Source organism: Amblyomma mixtum, chromosome 2 (assembly GCF_055824585.1).
Source record: "Amblyomma mixtum isolate Tamu chromosome 2, ASM5582458v1, whole genome shotgun sequence".
Taxonomy (NCBI): Eukaryota; Metazoa; Arthropoda; class Arachnida; order Ixodida; family Ixodidae; genus Amblyomma; species Amblyomma mixtum.
This window is the reverse complement of record NC_143013.1, coordinates 130,841,485-130,857,896: the sequence shown is the minus strand read 5'-3', so window position 1 is coordinate 130,857,896 and position 16,412 is coordinate 130,841,485. Positions and strand designations below refer to the sequence as shown.

At 45.4% G+C, this 16,412-nt stretch overlaps 1 protein-coding gene across 1 annotated transcript in view; it reads left to right on the top strand.

Moving 5' to 3' along the window:
• LOC149360913 (sodium-coupled monocarboxylate transporter 2-like) overlaps window positions 1–13,647 on the top strand; it is an 85,636-nt gene extending 71,989 nt beyond the window's left edge. Inside the window, exons 8-12 of the mRNA XM_089567954.1 lie at window positions 3,733–3,821; window positions 4,796–4,905; window positions 5,496–5,563; window positions 10,341–10,427; window positions 13,471–13,647. Of these exons, the coding sequence (XP_089424080.1) occupies window positions 3,733–3,821; window positions 4,796–4,905; window positions 5,496–5,563; window positions 10,341–10,427; window positions 13,471–13,647 (531 nt within the window). The remainder of the gene's footprint in view (window positions 1–3,732; window positions 3,822–4,795; window positions 4,906–5,495; window positions 5,564–10,340; window positions 10,428–13,470) is intronic.
• The last annotated feature ends 2,765 nt before the right edge of the window (window positions 13,648–16,412 follow it).

Genomic DNA, 16,412 nt, shown 5'->3' with positions numbered 1-16,412 from the left:
CTCGTCCTTGTCTTTTCGTGGTCTGCATGCTCTGGCGCTATTTTCTTCAATTCACCAGTCAGCAGGTCATCTACATAAAGGCCTCGCTACAGCTGCATCGCGATGTGAGGAAAATCTGTTATTTCTCTCTGAATTACTATGCGTCTCTCATAGCCTCAGTCGCTTTGGGACGTTAAACCCCAATAAACTATAAACCAATCAATTACTGAGGATCGCAGTGCCACGATATGAAGGCAGTTTGTCTGCTCGGCACCGTCCTCAATAGGCCCTTGAACAGCCCATCCAGTTGATGTTTCCACCGCCCTCAGTCGTTTCCCTAGTTTGACGGATCTGCCTATCGTTAATTCCCATATGTGATCAGACCCAATGAAAAAAACTCAACATTTTTTGAACCGTCATCAATTGAGAAGTCCGCTGCTTGGTACCCAAGGGACCTCAATTTCTGCAGTACATTTCCCGGTGGCAAGGGAATTGGTTGGTCACAAATGACTTCTGTTTCGAGCACTTCGAGTTCGCGTTCGCATCCGCGCTTTGTCTTTAGCGTAACTGTGACTCTTCGGAACTCGCGTTCTTCTTGGTGGCCTCCGAACTCACCGACAGTCAACCTTTCATGCCCGAGAAGCGTGCATCCTAGTTTCCGCGAGGTGTCAGCGGTGATGTAAGAACGCTGACTGCCTCCGTCGAACAAAATTCGCACCTGAGCGCTGGAAGCTTCTCCACTACGCAGCGCAGTCGCGGTCTGTAGGAAAACAGTTCTTTTGCGAGTGGAGCTGTCTCCCGTGGCTCTCGCTTCGAGGCTGATTTGTGCACTCGTAACTGTTCGGCTCGCTTCGGGTGGCCTGTTACTGGAGTACGTCGGATCGCAAATCGTGCTGGCATGCTTCTTCCGACATTTGTTGCACTGCACATCTACGCGGCATGCTTGTGACTGGTTCCCAGTTTTCGTGCACCTGAAGCAACGACCGGACGAACGCAGATGTCGTTTCTTCTCTTCCACGGTTTTTGAGGCGTCACAGTTCTGCGTTTGGTGCTCGTTCGAGTCACAGAAGAAACAGGTCAGCGGGGTTGCATTCTGTTGCAGCATCGCTGCGGATCGGACATGCCTGTCAAGCGTTTTTCCATGCGTCTTGTGACCCTCCTTCATGCCTTCTCTAGGTCGTTGCCCCTTGTCCATGCCTTGCAATGCAGCCAAGTTATCTCTACTTTCCACCTGTACTCTCAAAAAGGAGAGTAGCTTAGAAAATGAGGACACGGTACCTTTTCCGTTGTCGTCGGTTGACGAATTTTCGCAGACGGAGCCTGGTTGCTCGCTGGCAAGGCTGTCGGTGTCGACAACGCACCTTCGGCTGAAGTCCAGTAAGATGTCCCGGGGCATTGCTCGCTGTACTATCGGAAGCAGCATTTAACTGTAGGAATCCAACTTCCGTCCGAGCGTTTCGAGGCCTCTGATGTGCGCCGCCAGGGTATCGTAGAGACCGCGAAGGCCACGAACATCTTCCGAAGAACGCACCGGCTTCAAATCAATTAACTTCAATACGCTGTAGCTCAGCAAAAGACGAGGACACAAGAGACGAGAGACGAACACCACGAGCGCTAACTTCCAACAAATTTTATTCTCCTGAAGCATCACATTTATACACCAGAAAACAGTAATCACACGTGCGAACAGTATCAATTTGTGAGAAAAACGAGCTCTTTATCTGAGAGGAGAATGGAAGGTGTGCTTACACACGCGCATCCTCACCTATATATGAGGTGAGTTATATAGTTATATGAGGCAAAGGTTTACTGAAAAGGGGCAAAAATACCTCGTACATTTGCCACTTCATATTAGGCAATATTAATTAGAGGCACAACAAACTGCCTCAAAGTGACAGTATTTCATGAGGGAAAAGTTGTTAAGAATCCTATTAAAACGGACTGTAAGAAACAAGTATCCGATCATAAACACAAATCTACGCAAAGTGCAAAATCAGCATTAAGTAGCCAGACCTATCTTTTTCGATGCTAGATCAGGCTAAACGAAAATAATGGCTTACACGAGTAAACGAAAAGCGATTCATGCAAAGCGCGTGGACATGTCCATGAAAGCTTTTGGCATGTTTCTGTTTTCCTTCGATGTCGAAGTATCCTAGCAGGGTGTATAATCTCAGAGTCAGTCTTTCCCCGCGACTATGCAGTTCAACGGAATTGGATATACGTCTATTACTCTACGCTACAAAGTAGTAAAAAGGGAATGGCGAGTTTTTGACGTAAAACAGGAATAAAACAATAAGCATTACGCTACGTGATAGTAATACTGTATTTTTATTTTACTGAATTAGAAAATAAATGTTTCGTACCCAGACCAACTGATTCTAAGAGACTCAAGTCTAGGAATTTAAAAGCGGGGGATACTGTGCCAAACTTAAGATAACTTGTAAGATGCTGACTGCATTAATCTGTTTGTTCAGAAGAATGGCCTGAGGGGTGAGTTGGTGCATGAGGAAATGAACGGCGACGCAACAAGGACACTAACAAGACAGGGGACACCACATGCGCACATTTGCATGGAAAGGTGACATATTTAAACATACAGCTCAGGCATGACACTCATCGCATTATCGCTCCAAACCAACACGTGGAAAAAAGCAGCAACACCAGGATAACAGACAGGAAACCTTTAACCTCTGCAGAAAAAAATAAAAGATTCTGATAATAGAACTTAGAGGAGGCCATCTCGTAGCAAAAGCAGTGTCAAACAATCGTAGCAAAAGCAGAGTCAAACATGAGAAGCAAAAGCAGTCAAAAAGAAATTACAGTCGTAGCAAAGGCAGAGCCAAACGCATTAAGCAAAAGCAGTCAGAACCCGAAAAAACAACGAAACGGAAAAGTCAAAAGCAGTAACAAAATTAACAACCCGCCTAAACAAACAACAGACGGCCGCTAGAAATGCAGGGCTGAAAAGATGCACAGTATATGATGTCACAAAAAACTGTCAAGAAAGGACACTTCATTTCTACAGAGGGATACAGAGGAGTCGCTAACACAAGTGCTTCCCTTCTTATTGATCATAAAGGCCTCAAGAATTTCACGTGCCACCTGATCGCGACTCCTGCCCAGAATCCTTATTCCGTTAAGCACTGGCTCACACTTGCAATCTTTACAATGTAGGGGCGAATTCGGCCCGCCTCCGTTTTCTAACGATTTTTCATGTTCCCGTGTCCTGTCGTTAATGCAGCGACCCGTCTAGCCTATATAGACCCCCCCCCCCCCCCGCACGTCAGTGGGATTTCGTACACCACTCCGACGGCACAGGAAACGAAATGCTTGCAGTGCCTCTTTTCGCACATGGCTTTCTTCTTTTGGCTGATCCGCGAGGATAACCCGCTCAGCTTTTTTCGCGCAGAGAAAACGACAGGAACGTCGTACCGGCCAGAAACCTTCTTCAAGCTGTGCGCCACACGGTGTATATAAGGGACCACTTGTGGTCGCCTTGATCCCGGCTTAACATGGGATTTTTCCTTCTTGCTTTTCATTTTCTGAAGGAGGGTCTCCGCTACGCATGTGGTGTCCCCTCTTTTGTTAGTGTCCTTGTTGCGCCGCCGTTCATTTCATCTCTTTGTTCCTACGGCCGTCACCGTGTACTCATGCTTCTTTACTAACTGCGCGTTAATTTACGTCCAAGATGTTTTAAAACACACTGCACCGTCAGCATGTTTTCCTATTCTTTGTGCGCTACTTTCTCTTCAGCTTTTGCCGTACTACATCAACAACTACATGGTACACGTTCCTGGATTTGGTGGAATCTTTCTGGCAGGCGTAGTCTGTGCAGCTACAAGGTAATCACAGGGTAAAAATGCCTTAGAGTTTAACGTGAAAACAATTGAACCGCAACCTCCATGTGTAGTCACTCTAATGAAGCAAAATGAACTGAATTTCAATGAAAGCATTCATTAGTAGTGGGCGCAGCGAACACACGTGCGCTGTGAGATACTGAGAGAAAATAATTGATAAAAACAAAGCAAACAGCATGAAGAGGAGGGAGTTGTCAGTCCATTAGCTGCAAAAGTCTAAAGTAACTTGCATTTTTGGATGAAATTTTCAACAACATAACCTCCGTTCAGAGAAACCAACCACAGAGCTCTGGCCCCGCAGTATAGGATAGCAGCCTGTTTGGAGGAGGTATGACGTCATAATAAGAATATGGCTCAGTGAATGCCAAAAGTGAGACAACCATTAAGAAGCCGGCTAAAATCGAAGCGCTTTGCGAAAGCAAGGTGCATAGTTTCGCGCCATTAGCGCCAGCAAAAGTGAATTTGTACAAAGGCGGAACAAGTAGAGTATTTCTTGTTTTCAAAAGCACATAGCTCAATTCTAATGTTTTACCTTGCCATGAAAATTTGCTGTACTGGCGCGGTGCAAAAGTGCTCCGTAATCACAGCGGCCATAATATGATGTTTCATGATATTTAGAATTTAACTCATGCACGCAGGTCGTTACATATCTGCGAGCACTGCTGAGTGCATGGAAGAATCCTGGGCTCTTCCAAAATAATTTTTCTAAACGTTATTTCATGCATAGAAGCTATCGAATCATCCCCATCTGCAAAATGGTTGCACCGGCCACAAGTTTTGGCCTCTCAGGACCCTCCTTGTACCATTTTATTTTTACTTTAAAAAGAACTTCTTACAGATATGTGTTCCGCGGTCGACCATTTTTCATTTAGGAGTTGTATCTTGCTTTATATTCTTCATTAAAATTTTCAACAACTTCTTGGCTTTCTATACAAGCTTTTGTTTTCTCTTTCTTCCAGTACAATATCATCTGTGATTAACTCCCAAGCTACGATTTTATACGTAGATTTCATCGCCCCACGATGGAAGAAGGCCGAACACAATGTGTTGTTGATCACACGTTGTGCGGGTGAGAACAGCCTTTATGTTCGGGAATAGGCTCTTCGCATGTCCTGTGTAACCAGGCTCAACACAGATTGGCGCTACGTTATTCCACTTTTTGTGCACTGCCGCCTTTGCGATGTATAACAAACAACTGCATTTGGAATAGAACGCTGCATTTGAAAGCTAAAACGACCTTTGCACGATGTCTTAGATCGTCTAGGGAATGCTTATCGTTAATAACTGGGAGCTTATTCTTAAACCTTCATTTCCTTATGCGTAAAATAATGAGGGGAAATTTCGTATTGTTGGTATCATTCGCAGTTTTCTTTCAGTTCTGTATGCACTGATATCATTGTTAAAATGTGGCTTCGCATCAGTACGAATTAGAATTAAAAGGCTCGATGTTTATGGTTTGCACCATGTGGAATAATAATCTCTAAAGAAAGATTTGAGCATACAAGGGGCAGCTTATCTAATGATCTATATAAGAGAAGCCTAGTTGTGCTCGTGGCTGTTCGTACAGATCTTTTTTGGCTAAGGTAAAGCACATGATCAAGATTTACCACTGCAACTAGAAGCCAGAAAGTGCACTTAATAGCCACTGTATTTTTTCAGCTGTTGCTTTCGGGCTCGCAGTAACGCTGTACAGCACATTATGCGTGTACATGGGGCCAATCACCAGGGTGAGTAATATTATCCACTTTTAAGTTTTCGACGTTTTTCTTTTAAAGGGAAACCAAGAGATTTTTTCCGTTCCTAGGCAATTTATAATACGCTTTCTCGTGCTTGTCTCCCATGCCACCGACACGAGCGACCCACAACATGAGTGACATGAAAGCGAAGGGTAACGCCTTATGTAAATTACGATTTCAAAGATGTCTATCATGTATGTTAGGAAATATGGCGCTGCCTTTTCATGCGCTTTAAGAAAATGTGTTGTCGGGCGAGTTGCTTCGTTGCTGGTGGCAACAAAGATAAGACAGATACCAGCGCTTTACTGTGTCCTCCTGTTTGCGTTAGTCTTTACAGCCTTCTTTAGTCCGACTTAAAATATAAACGCGCATGCGACGAATGCTGGCGCAGACTTAGAGATTACTCAGGTACAGTCTTTGTCAAAAGTATACAGCCCATGGGGTCTGGTACTGAGCTCTACAGCGATGTTCCTCTTGCGTAGTCAGGGACCTTTATCTCACGAAGGTGGGTGGAACTTTCCCTCAACCCTCCCAATCATAGGACTGCCCAATAGGGTAAAGAGCCCCGTTGCATGCCTTCGACGTAAAAACCTTGGGATGTATATTTTTTAAAGAAACTGTACGTTGTTGAGCGAGTTCGAAGCTCAACATTATGAAGAAACCTTCATAATGACGTTCCCTTTGTGCTATGTTCCTTCGTAATGCCAGGGCTCAATGGCTGTGCTGTCTTCAAGTTGCCGGTGGGTACACCCCTTTTCAGGGGTGTAGCAGCTGTTACTATTGTTCCCTTTCAGCAGAACCACTAGGTTGATGGAGCTGGTTTTAAAAATGAAAGCTAAAGCAAGCGTGCATTAAAGAGACAGCCCCAAAGCCAAGATAGCAGCCCCCCACAAAGGCCTGTGCAGGATCCAGGGCAATGTAAAAGATGAATAGTTGGACCGGAGTTGTGTGCTCAGGAGATTAATACGGTAACCTGCGTGCGTGTTCGACAATGACATAAGGAGCGAGCTACTTGAAGTGGCGCTAAAATATTACCTCTATGTACTCTTGAATATTTTGTATACAAATGTAACAAAAACTTTTCCCCGGCACAATGCGAATATTTGTAAGTTAAAAATGACAGCCTGTGGGGCGAGTTCACGCTGGTGCATGTTCAAGCTCGTGCTTGCGGCATATTTTGTGAAAATATTGTGTGGCCAAGCAGACAGCGACTGAACGTTATCGATACTCGGCACTACATACTAAACCGGAAATATGCCCCGATGGGCGCAAAATCGCATGCTGCCTAGCGCATTACCTTTCAAAATTTCACATTATTTCTTCAAAACGCCATGAATAAATATTTTTTCAACCTGTGCTTTATATTGTGTTTAATAGTTCGTATTGCATTTCGAAACTGTCTCCCATGATTATCCCTTTTACAATGTTATTTCAGTTGTGTGAACCTTCTTTGTGAATTTTTTTGTGACGTACCTAAAAAAAACGAAAACAAACCTGTACCCATTCCTGCAACACCCTCGAAAGAGGCTAGCACTATGTTCCAAATAAATAGTATAAAATAAATAAACAGGAAATATGCCCCGATGGGCGCAAAATTGCATGCCGCCTAGCGCATTACCTTTCAAAATTTCACATTATTTCTTCAAAACCCCACAAATAGCTTATACCAGCCCAGGGAGGTTCTCCAAAATAACGGCCTGTGGGGGAAGGTCCGCAATATGAAATGAACGGCAGCGCAAGGACATGTTTTGCGCATGTGTTTTCTTTTTGTTGTGCAGTTGTTACGTCGCCGTTCATTACATTTATTAGTCCCTCCAAAAGGGTACGGGATGCCGATAGAATGTCTTTCATGCCTAAAGAGAGGTTTTAAAGGCTATCTGGGAAATATTTTACTAACATTTAGGCCTTATTGAGGAAATTATGGAGTTTTTTTATTTACCAAGGAAAGCATATTTTGTGGCATTCTGCTCTCATTGGAACTTTTCTATAACCTGGTGTAATCTAGCAGCCTTTCAGCAAAAGCCGAAGTAAAAGTATGCAAAGATTTTATTGAACTGCACATGCTGTATTGCTCAGTAACAGTACACATTACAGTAATACAGAACAGTAACACATCTCCAAAGCTGGGGGGTGGAGGAAGAATACAACTTGGGTGGCGATGTCACCTGAGGCATCAGGCGGCATAACCCAGGGAGGTAAGTCCGTACAGGATGGAGATACTGAATGCTACGACCGGAGCGCCTGGCGACGACGAGCGGCGGCACAAGTATTATCCACTACGACGTAGCGGTAGCGACCGCAGCTTGGGGCATCCACGGCATTGGGCCGGTTGGCACGTCTGCACACACTCCAGCTCCCGGCACGCACACAAGTCATTTCCCACCTCGAATATAAAACCACCACCATCATAATCATCATCAGCCAGACTACAACCAATGCAGGGCAAATGCCTCTCCCATGTCTCTCCAATTAACCCTGTCATTTGTCAGTTGCGGTACATATTACAGCAAACTTCTTAATCTCATCCGCCCACCTAACTTTCTGCCGCCTTTTCCAACGTTTGCCTTCTCTTGGAATCCACTCGGTTACCCTTAAGGACCAGCGGTTATCTTGCCTTCGCATTACATGCCCTGCCCGAGCCCACTTCTTCCTCTTGATTTCAACTAGTATGTCACTAACCCGCGTTTGTTCCCTCACCGACTCCGCCCGCTTCCGATCTCTTTACCTTACACCTATAAATTTTTTTTCCGGGGCTCGCTGCCCTGTCCTTAACTTAAGCTGAACCCTCTTTTGTTAGCCTCCACGTTTCTGCCCCATAGATGAGTACCGGTAAGATACAGCTGTTTCAGACTTTTCTCTTGAGGAATATTGGCAAACTGCCATTCGTGATGTGAGAGAACCTGCCACATGCGCTCCACCCCATTCTTATTCTTCTAGTTATTTCCCTCTCATGATCCGGATCTGCGGCCACTACCTGCCCTAAGTCGACATACTCTCTTGCTACTTCCAATACCTCGCCACCAATTGCAAACTCCTGCTCCCTTGCTAGACTGTTGAACATTACTTTGGTTTTCGGGATGTTAATTTTAGCTCCACCGTTCTGCTCTGCCTGTCTAATTCATTGATCATGCTTTGCAGTTCAAGTCCTGAGCGATTTAGCAGGGCGATGTCCACAGCGAATTGCAGATTACTTAGGTATTCTTCATTAAGTGTTATCCCCAACTGTTCCCGTTTCAGGCCTCGGAATATTTCTTGTAAATAGGCGGGCAATAGAATTGGCAAGATCGCGTCTACCTGCCTGACACCTTTAGTTATTGGAATTTTATTGCGGCCTTTATGGAGGATTATGGTAGCTGTGCAATCGTTATATATGTCTTCCAATACTTTCGCGTAAGACTCTTCTACACCCCGATTCCGCAATGCCTGCATGACAGCCAAGGTTTCAAATGGGTTGAATGCTTTCCTGTAATCAATGAAAGCTACATATAGGGTTGAGTAAATGAGTTATTTGTATGCGCTGTTACTGAGAAATGGTTTTGCTCACTGTCCAACTGCCTCTATTTTACTTTTCGTGCGCATTCGTGATAACAGGGACCAATACAGTATTAACTACGGGACCTCTTTCTGTGTAATACTGCTTCAGTATTTATACAAAAATTCATGGAGCATAACAACAAGAAGAACTTGTTTAAATCCCACCAATGGTGAGTGCTTTGCCCAGACGAAGACAAGTCCTTTTGTCGAAACGTTGGAAAGCACCCTTAGGCTTTGCTCTCCCTTGCTCACTTTGTGCAAAGAAACCATCTGCCTGCCGTCTGTCTATGATATCATTTGTAATTATAGAGAAAGGTCAGATTTCTAGATCATAGCGGTAACTTTGACAGATTGGTTCATGATTCACCAGCCTGACAGAGCCCACGACAAGAAAATGTCCTCTCCCGTATCGCCCCAATTAACACTGTCCTGTGCCACCCATGGCTATCTTATCCCCTCAAACTTCCTAATCGCATCCGCCTACCTAAGGTTCTGCCGCCTCCTACTACGCTCCCTCCTCTTGGTACCCCCTCCGTTACCCCTAACGACCAGCGGTTATCTTGCCTTCACTTTACATGTCCTGCCCAAGATCATTTTTTTTCTTGACTGTGACTTGGATGTTTTGTTATTCTACGTTTCCCTGACCCACTCTGCTCTCTTCCTGTTGCACCTAACATTTTCGTTTCCATAACTCTCTGCTTTGTCCTCGCTTTCTTTAGTTTGAAACCTTTAGTTAGCCTCCATGTTTCTGTCCCATAGGTAAGTACCGGTAAGATGCAGCTGTTACATGCTTTTCTCTTGGGGGATATTGGCAAACTGCACTACACCCGAGGTTGGGAAGAAAAATTAAAGGAAGAGAAATATCTACTGTGGTAGCGGCTGCCACCACGCCGATTCAACGGGGACGCTCTTAACATCAATCCAGTAGGCCTGCTAGCCCGAAAATTAACATGGTAGTTTACTGCAAAGCTGGAGGAATCCTAGTTTTAATTTCAGTACCTCGAAGGAGGAAACATTCACCTCCCTGCTTTTTTGCGTTATAGTAGAAAATGCCAGTGCAATAAGTAGACATTGTTGATGTACATTAGCCATGTTAAGTTGCGAATCTCTTTGCATCTATGGCGCATCCTCTTTCAGTGGTGCACTTCTGGCTGTGGGCGTTTCTCCAGTTCTTGTCGGGGTAGTGGAGTTCGGAGTTCGTATTTATTAAATTGCGAAAATTTGTTTTGTGCAGGTACTCCTGATGACTTACACATGTGTTACAGCGCCCTTTGTTGGTATATGCATCCTGGCTATGTTGTTCCCTTTTGTACACTCCAAGGTATGTGCTTGAAAAAATCCTCCTATTTTTTTCGCAGCAAAATCTATGCATACCATTGTACCGCCACGTACGTCCACTCGTTCTTTTGCCGCCTTCGTATTGGACACTTCCTAACCCGTGATCACGGGGCCCCAGTCTGCGCTCATTATCACCCACGCACTCTGTGCAACTTTCTCGTCATCGGTTGACCCGCGCTGCCAAGCGCCTCTCGGACGCAGGATGCAGCGGGAGTGCGCCAATATGCGGTTGGTTCCACACAAGGCGCAGCCGCCAGAGACGCCGCCGAAAATAGCCGCAACAGTATGCCCACACATTCCATCCACAAAAATTGACTGCCGCCGCGGTGGCTCAGCGGTTATGGTTATGGCGGTTATGGCTGCTGACCCAAAAGACGCGGGTTCGATCCCGGCCGCGGCGGCTAGAATTTCTTTGGAGGAGAAATTCTAGAGGCCCGTGTACTGTGCGATGTCAGTGCACGTTAAAGAACCCCAGGTGGTCGAAATTTGCGGAGCCCTCCACTACGGCGTCTCTCATAGCCTTAGTCGCTTTGGCACGTTAAACCCAATAAACCAAACCAAACCAAAAATTGACAGTGCTGATGCCATGTGGCGTAGACACAAGCATATGCAAAAACGTTATTCCCCTCTTGACGCTTAGGGTAGCAAGGCGAGCACAGCCTAGTTAACCTCCCTTCCTTTCCATTATTGTGTGTGTAATCTACATACGGAAAGATGCGGTAACATTCTTACAGTGGAGGCCACCGCGGTGGCTCAGTGGTTATGGTGCTCGTCTGCTGACCCGAAAGACGCTGGTTCGATCCCGGCCGCGGCGGCTAGAATTTCTTTGGAGGAGAAATCCTAGAGGCCCGTGTACTGTGCGATGTCAGTGCACGTTAAAGAACCCCAGGTGGTCGAAATTTCCGAAGCCCTTCACTGCGGCGTCTCACATAGCCTGAGTCGCTTTGGGATGTTAAACCCTATAAACCAACCAACCTAAACCAGTCTTACAGTGGGCAGATACCTGCCTCGAACCTACTTAAGCTCCGCCACAAGGGCATGACGCGATAGCGTTATTGGGTTAATGACCATATAGGTATGCGGAATTGGTTGTTCTCAGCACTACATTCGCAGACCCCTGGGATTTCCTATACCAATCCTGGCGCACTGTGCCACCGGCGCATCTTGTGCGACACAGGTTGCTCTCTCTGAATAGCCTCTCGCTACCAATTATTAATTTAACTCCGACCTACCGCACTGGTCAGTTTGCTCACAATTTTATGGGCTGGTTGTGATGACATCACGAGGTCACATGACCGAGTTGGCCCACCTAGGTTGTTTCCCCGGGGATTTTTCGCTCTAAACGCTGACTCTGACGCCGGCAACACCGCATTTTCTGCAGAACGAGAGCCCTAACTTTTTCGCGTTAAAACTGACAGCGTTAGCGATATGTTTCGCTGCATTCCGTGGTTTGGTTTTGGTAACGAACGAAAGGTAATTTTTTTAATGTTTTGAGTGCTGGAGTGCACGAGGTGAACACAAAAGAAATGCTAGAATCTCCTGATGAACTGCACAGCTTTTATCACTCAGAATTTTATTCCTGTGCAAGTACAGGTATAAGTTAACTTATAACTGCATGAAATAATTATAAAACGAGTGTGTGAAGTTTAGTTCGGGAGAACCCGATGTGTAGCAGCTGCGAGAAGGATGACAGGATTCTGTTGTGTCTCTTCTCCATTGCAATTGAAAACAAAAGTCAGCAAATGAATGAAGGACACTATCCATGTATAAAGCTAGTGATTTCTGATTCTTAGTGAACAGGTTGCAAAATTTCATCGCGAGTACAGTGCAGTACAGAAAAAATATTTTTGCACCGTCTGTTTCGACTCGCACTTCCGAGGCGGCTGGACTAGTTTCGGGTAGTCCTTGACGTCGCCTAGCGAGCATAAAACGTGTGGCTGCTCACTCGCCTGCTTTCTGTATCTGTGGCCACGGTTCACAGAGTAGTACGGCGAGCATTTTTCGTCGTGGAACACAGTTCACTGCCGCCTTGGTAAGTTGGTGCATTCCACGGACCCTAGCTTTTTTTTTACTACGGTTTTTATACTCGGCACTCTCCAAGAACTATGGTGTTTGCATGTTCAGCGCCGGCCTTTGACTCAAATCGTCAGGAGGCCCTGGATGTATGCAGCCTGATTCTATTGTCAGAAATGCGTCTGTTGGAAGAAGCGACACCAGCCTTCCTCAAGTTTGTCAGGGTCTGAACGATTCTGAAAGCAAGTAACATTAAACCGGAAACATACTTAGGCGAGTTTTCTTGTATTGGAGAACCGCAGCGACCGCTGTTTCTTCGACGAAGAAAGCTGAAGATTGGTTTCAATTACGGGGGTTTAACGTCCCAAAGCAACTCAGGCTATGAGGTACGCCGTAGTGAAGGGCTCCGGAAATTTTGACCACCTGGGGTTCTTTAACGAATTTCAGCCGCCGCGGCCGGGATCGAGCCCGCGTCGTTCGGGTCAGCAGCCGAGTGCCGTAACCACCTAGCCACCACGGCGGGGCTAAAGAAATGCCCTTTGGGATCTGGACAGTCCCTCAAAATCGTCCCCTCTATAAAAGCGACCCAGAAATCAGTCGCAGATCATGACAAAAGTCATGGCTGCTGCATGTACGAGCACAGTGACTGTACGGACAAGTTACGGAAGCCGGCAGTAGATGCCAGAGTTCTGCAGCTGTCGTATAACTCCATTTTGCGAGCCCGTTTACTTCGAGTTGTTGTATTACTCACCTCTGACTGCCGTCGAAGCGCTGATCAACGGCGGCCGCGTAACCTTGCTTGGTGGTGCGACATCGGCCTTGCCGAGTGGTTCCTTTCAGTGTGTATGTTTCTGATTGCGCCGCAGGCTGTGAGCGTGTACTGCGAAAGTCGCGGAAATGCACAGGGATTTCGACCGTTGTGGAGCGGCGTCGGGCATTTTGTGTATAAAGTTACAAAGCTTTCACTCTGCGTATAAATTCTGGTGTAACACCAATTTTTCGCTCACTTGCAGGGCGCTGGTGTGGGGGCTGTTGCGACAATTGCATATCAAATATGGCACATGGTGCAAAAACTACGGAGTGGAAGGACACCGCCCAGAATGCCAGTTTCGCTGGACTATTGCCCAGTACACATGCTTACCAATGTTCTGATGTCCAACGCCACAGTTCCTGCACTCAGCACGGAGTAAGACTTCTCTTTTGAATGTCTCCCGTGTAGGCAAGCGGTTTGGAGCGTGTTCTTTCAAATGAGCTTGCTAAGGCAGCACAGAAGCGTTTAGGACCGGCGTTAAGGTAAGGAGCGGTGAATGACATTATCAAAGCGTGTAACATTCTACTTCAACTACATGCATTTTAAATGGCATTGGCGGCTCATTTTTATGAATACATCTTTAGCACTGCATGGACCTCACACAGAGGGCCAACACACTTAACACGACCGACAGTATCGTTTGGCGCTGCCTCATATATTTAGTTTAGCTTCATATAAACGACCTTCTTAGCACAATTCTCGCAACTCGCAAGTATTTAATGAATAGGTTCCATTTTACTTAGCTCCGACGTCGGAAGTTTAGCGCTATGCTTCCTTTGAACTGCAGAGCGCGGACGAGAGCACAGAATCGGGGACAGAGAGACACGCAGGGCAACACTGATTGTCCTGTCTGCGTCTCTCTCTCCTCGTTTGTGTAAGCCAGTACGGTTTCTGCAAAGCGACAACTCGTCTTCAGTCTATGATCTTCCTTGCGAGGCTGCTTCAATTCAGTAAAAAACCGGCTGATCAGTCTTAGCGTTATAGCACCGCGTCGTCTTGGATTCGCTATCATAAATTACGAAAAACAACGAAGTCATGGTTGCCGAGACGGTTCTTTTGAAACATTCACCAGAATACTTGCCTCAACTCAGATCGGAAAAACAACTTTAAGCACCATTTTCCCAGTTATTCCTTTTTTTTTTGGTCAGTTTAACTCTTAGTTCCCGCCAAAGCTGGTTGCTAGCATTGCTAATTACTAAGCTCTTAAAAAATATTGCGACAGCACTTCTCCAACTAAAGTGTCAAGAGGCGAAAGCCGATAACACTATGCCGTGACGACTTCCGGTGGATGTGACGTCCCACGATTCCCGTGGCTTATCAATACTCAAATTATATATCTTTCGGGGACCTTTTACACATTTTTCCATCTAATTTTACACAAATCGCACGTCTTTCCGGCCATTCTGTGAAAATTTTCTCTATGCCGTGACGACTTCCGGTGGATGTCATGTCACACCGTTCGCGTGGCTATATCGACGTCCGCGCTATTTCGGCGTAATTTCGACATTTTTGCCTATAACTAATGAACTACTTAATCTACAGTTATCAAACTTGGCGTGTAGGTTCATTTTTTCTTCCTCTATCTGAAGCGAGGATTGCTTTTCTTGTATCTTTTTTTATTACCCGAGTTAAACGCGTGTGACGTGTTTTGTTAACGGACGACAGTATGAGCCAACAAAGACTTTTGCCTTGGAAAGGGTAGTAAAAAGGTAGAATGCGCCGCAGTCACTAACCTCTACAGCGTTTTACTACTTTTTTACGAAATATTTCCTTTTACTTCTTTTACTTTTTACGTTTATTTATTTGCTTTACTTTTCTGCTTTTACTTTTTCTACTTATGGTTGCGAGCTAATCCATCGTTAGTAACCGTTCCTTAACCCTAAACTAAATTCGTAAGAGATAATTGACACGGACTGTTGTGTGAACAAAATGTTTTTGTAAATAAACGTTTGTGCACAATGGTGCGGTCAGGTAGACTAGCCTGTTTCTGCAATCGCAACTTATACGAAAGCCTGGCATCTTAGAATTTATCGAGGTAGAGCCACTTGCCCGTACCTGAGATTCAGATTTTATGGAATAAAGTTTTGGTTTACGGAAGCTTAACTTCCCAAAGCGATTCAGGCTATGAGGGACGCCGTAGTGAAGGGCTGCGGAAAATTCAACCTCCTGGGGTTCTCTAACGTAGATGAGACGGAGAAAGATTCATCCGTGCGTTCGCTATGCGCGCGTCACGCTTATCTGATTGCTTCTGATGTGTGCTTTTCTTGCTTCCTGAAATTTGTGGATGCCTGGTAGAGTTTCCTGATGCCGTTACCACGCATGATTTTTACATATAATGCTGAGTATGTCTAAACTGAAGTGCGTGATTTACGCTCAGTGCACACTTGTGGCTTTCTCTGGTATGGAGCAAGCATTGAACATATAGATTTTCATTTTTTCACTATGTGCACAAATTATCAAGTCAAACCTAATCACCATACTAAAGCCTAGCAGCATATGCGAAAAGGCAATATGCGTTGTTAATCTCGTTGGGCCATTCTCAGAGTTCTTTCATGCGCACACAAATACTGCACAGTAAAGGACGAGGAAGACAGGAGGGGGTGCCTCGTCCTGTCTTCCCGGCTCTTTACTGTGCAGTACTTGTGCGCGCAAAAAGGAGCTCCTCACTAGCTACTTCAGGTAGTAACTTTCACCTGTTTTATTTTTACTATCTCCAGTCTCCAGGTACTAAAAAGGCAGTGGTTTGTGGGGACCAATATGTGGTTTGCAAATTTCAGCAGAACTTGAAATATCACAAGAAATCCTGCTTCAAAAAGTATTAGTTTTCCGTTTACAAAACCATTTTGGAGTGAGAAGCAGCCTACACATTTCTAAATGGCACATTAGTAGCGCAAATCAGCGCACGTGAATAACTCGGTGTACGTTTAAAGGGCAACTGACCAGGGTCTGGACATTTTTAAAAAACAAGCCCACTGCATAGATGAGGCATTGAAGATAACCTCTGCAAAATACTAGAGCCATGCGCGCCCCCCAAAAAGCTGCAAAAATTCAAATCAAAGCCCGCTCGTCCTTTCCTTCAACAAAAATGTCCCCGCCCCACTACTCTGAACCCATTTGACGTCATGGGGGTTACTTTCGCTAAAA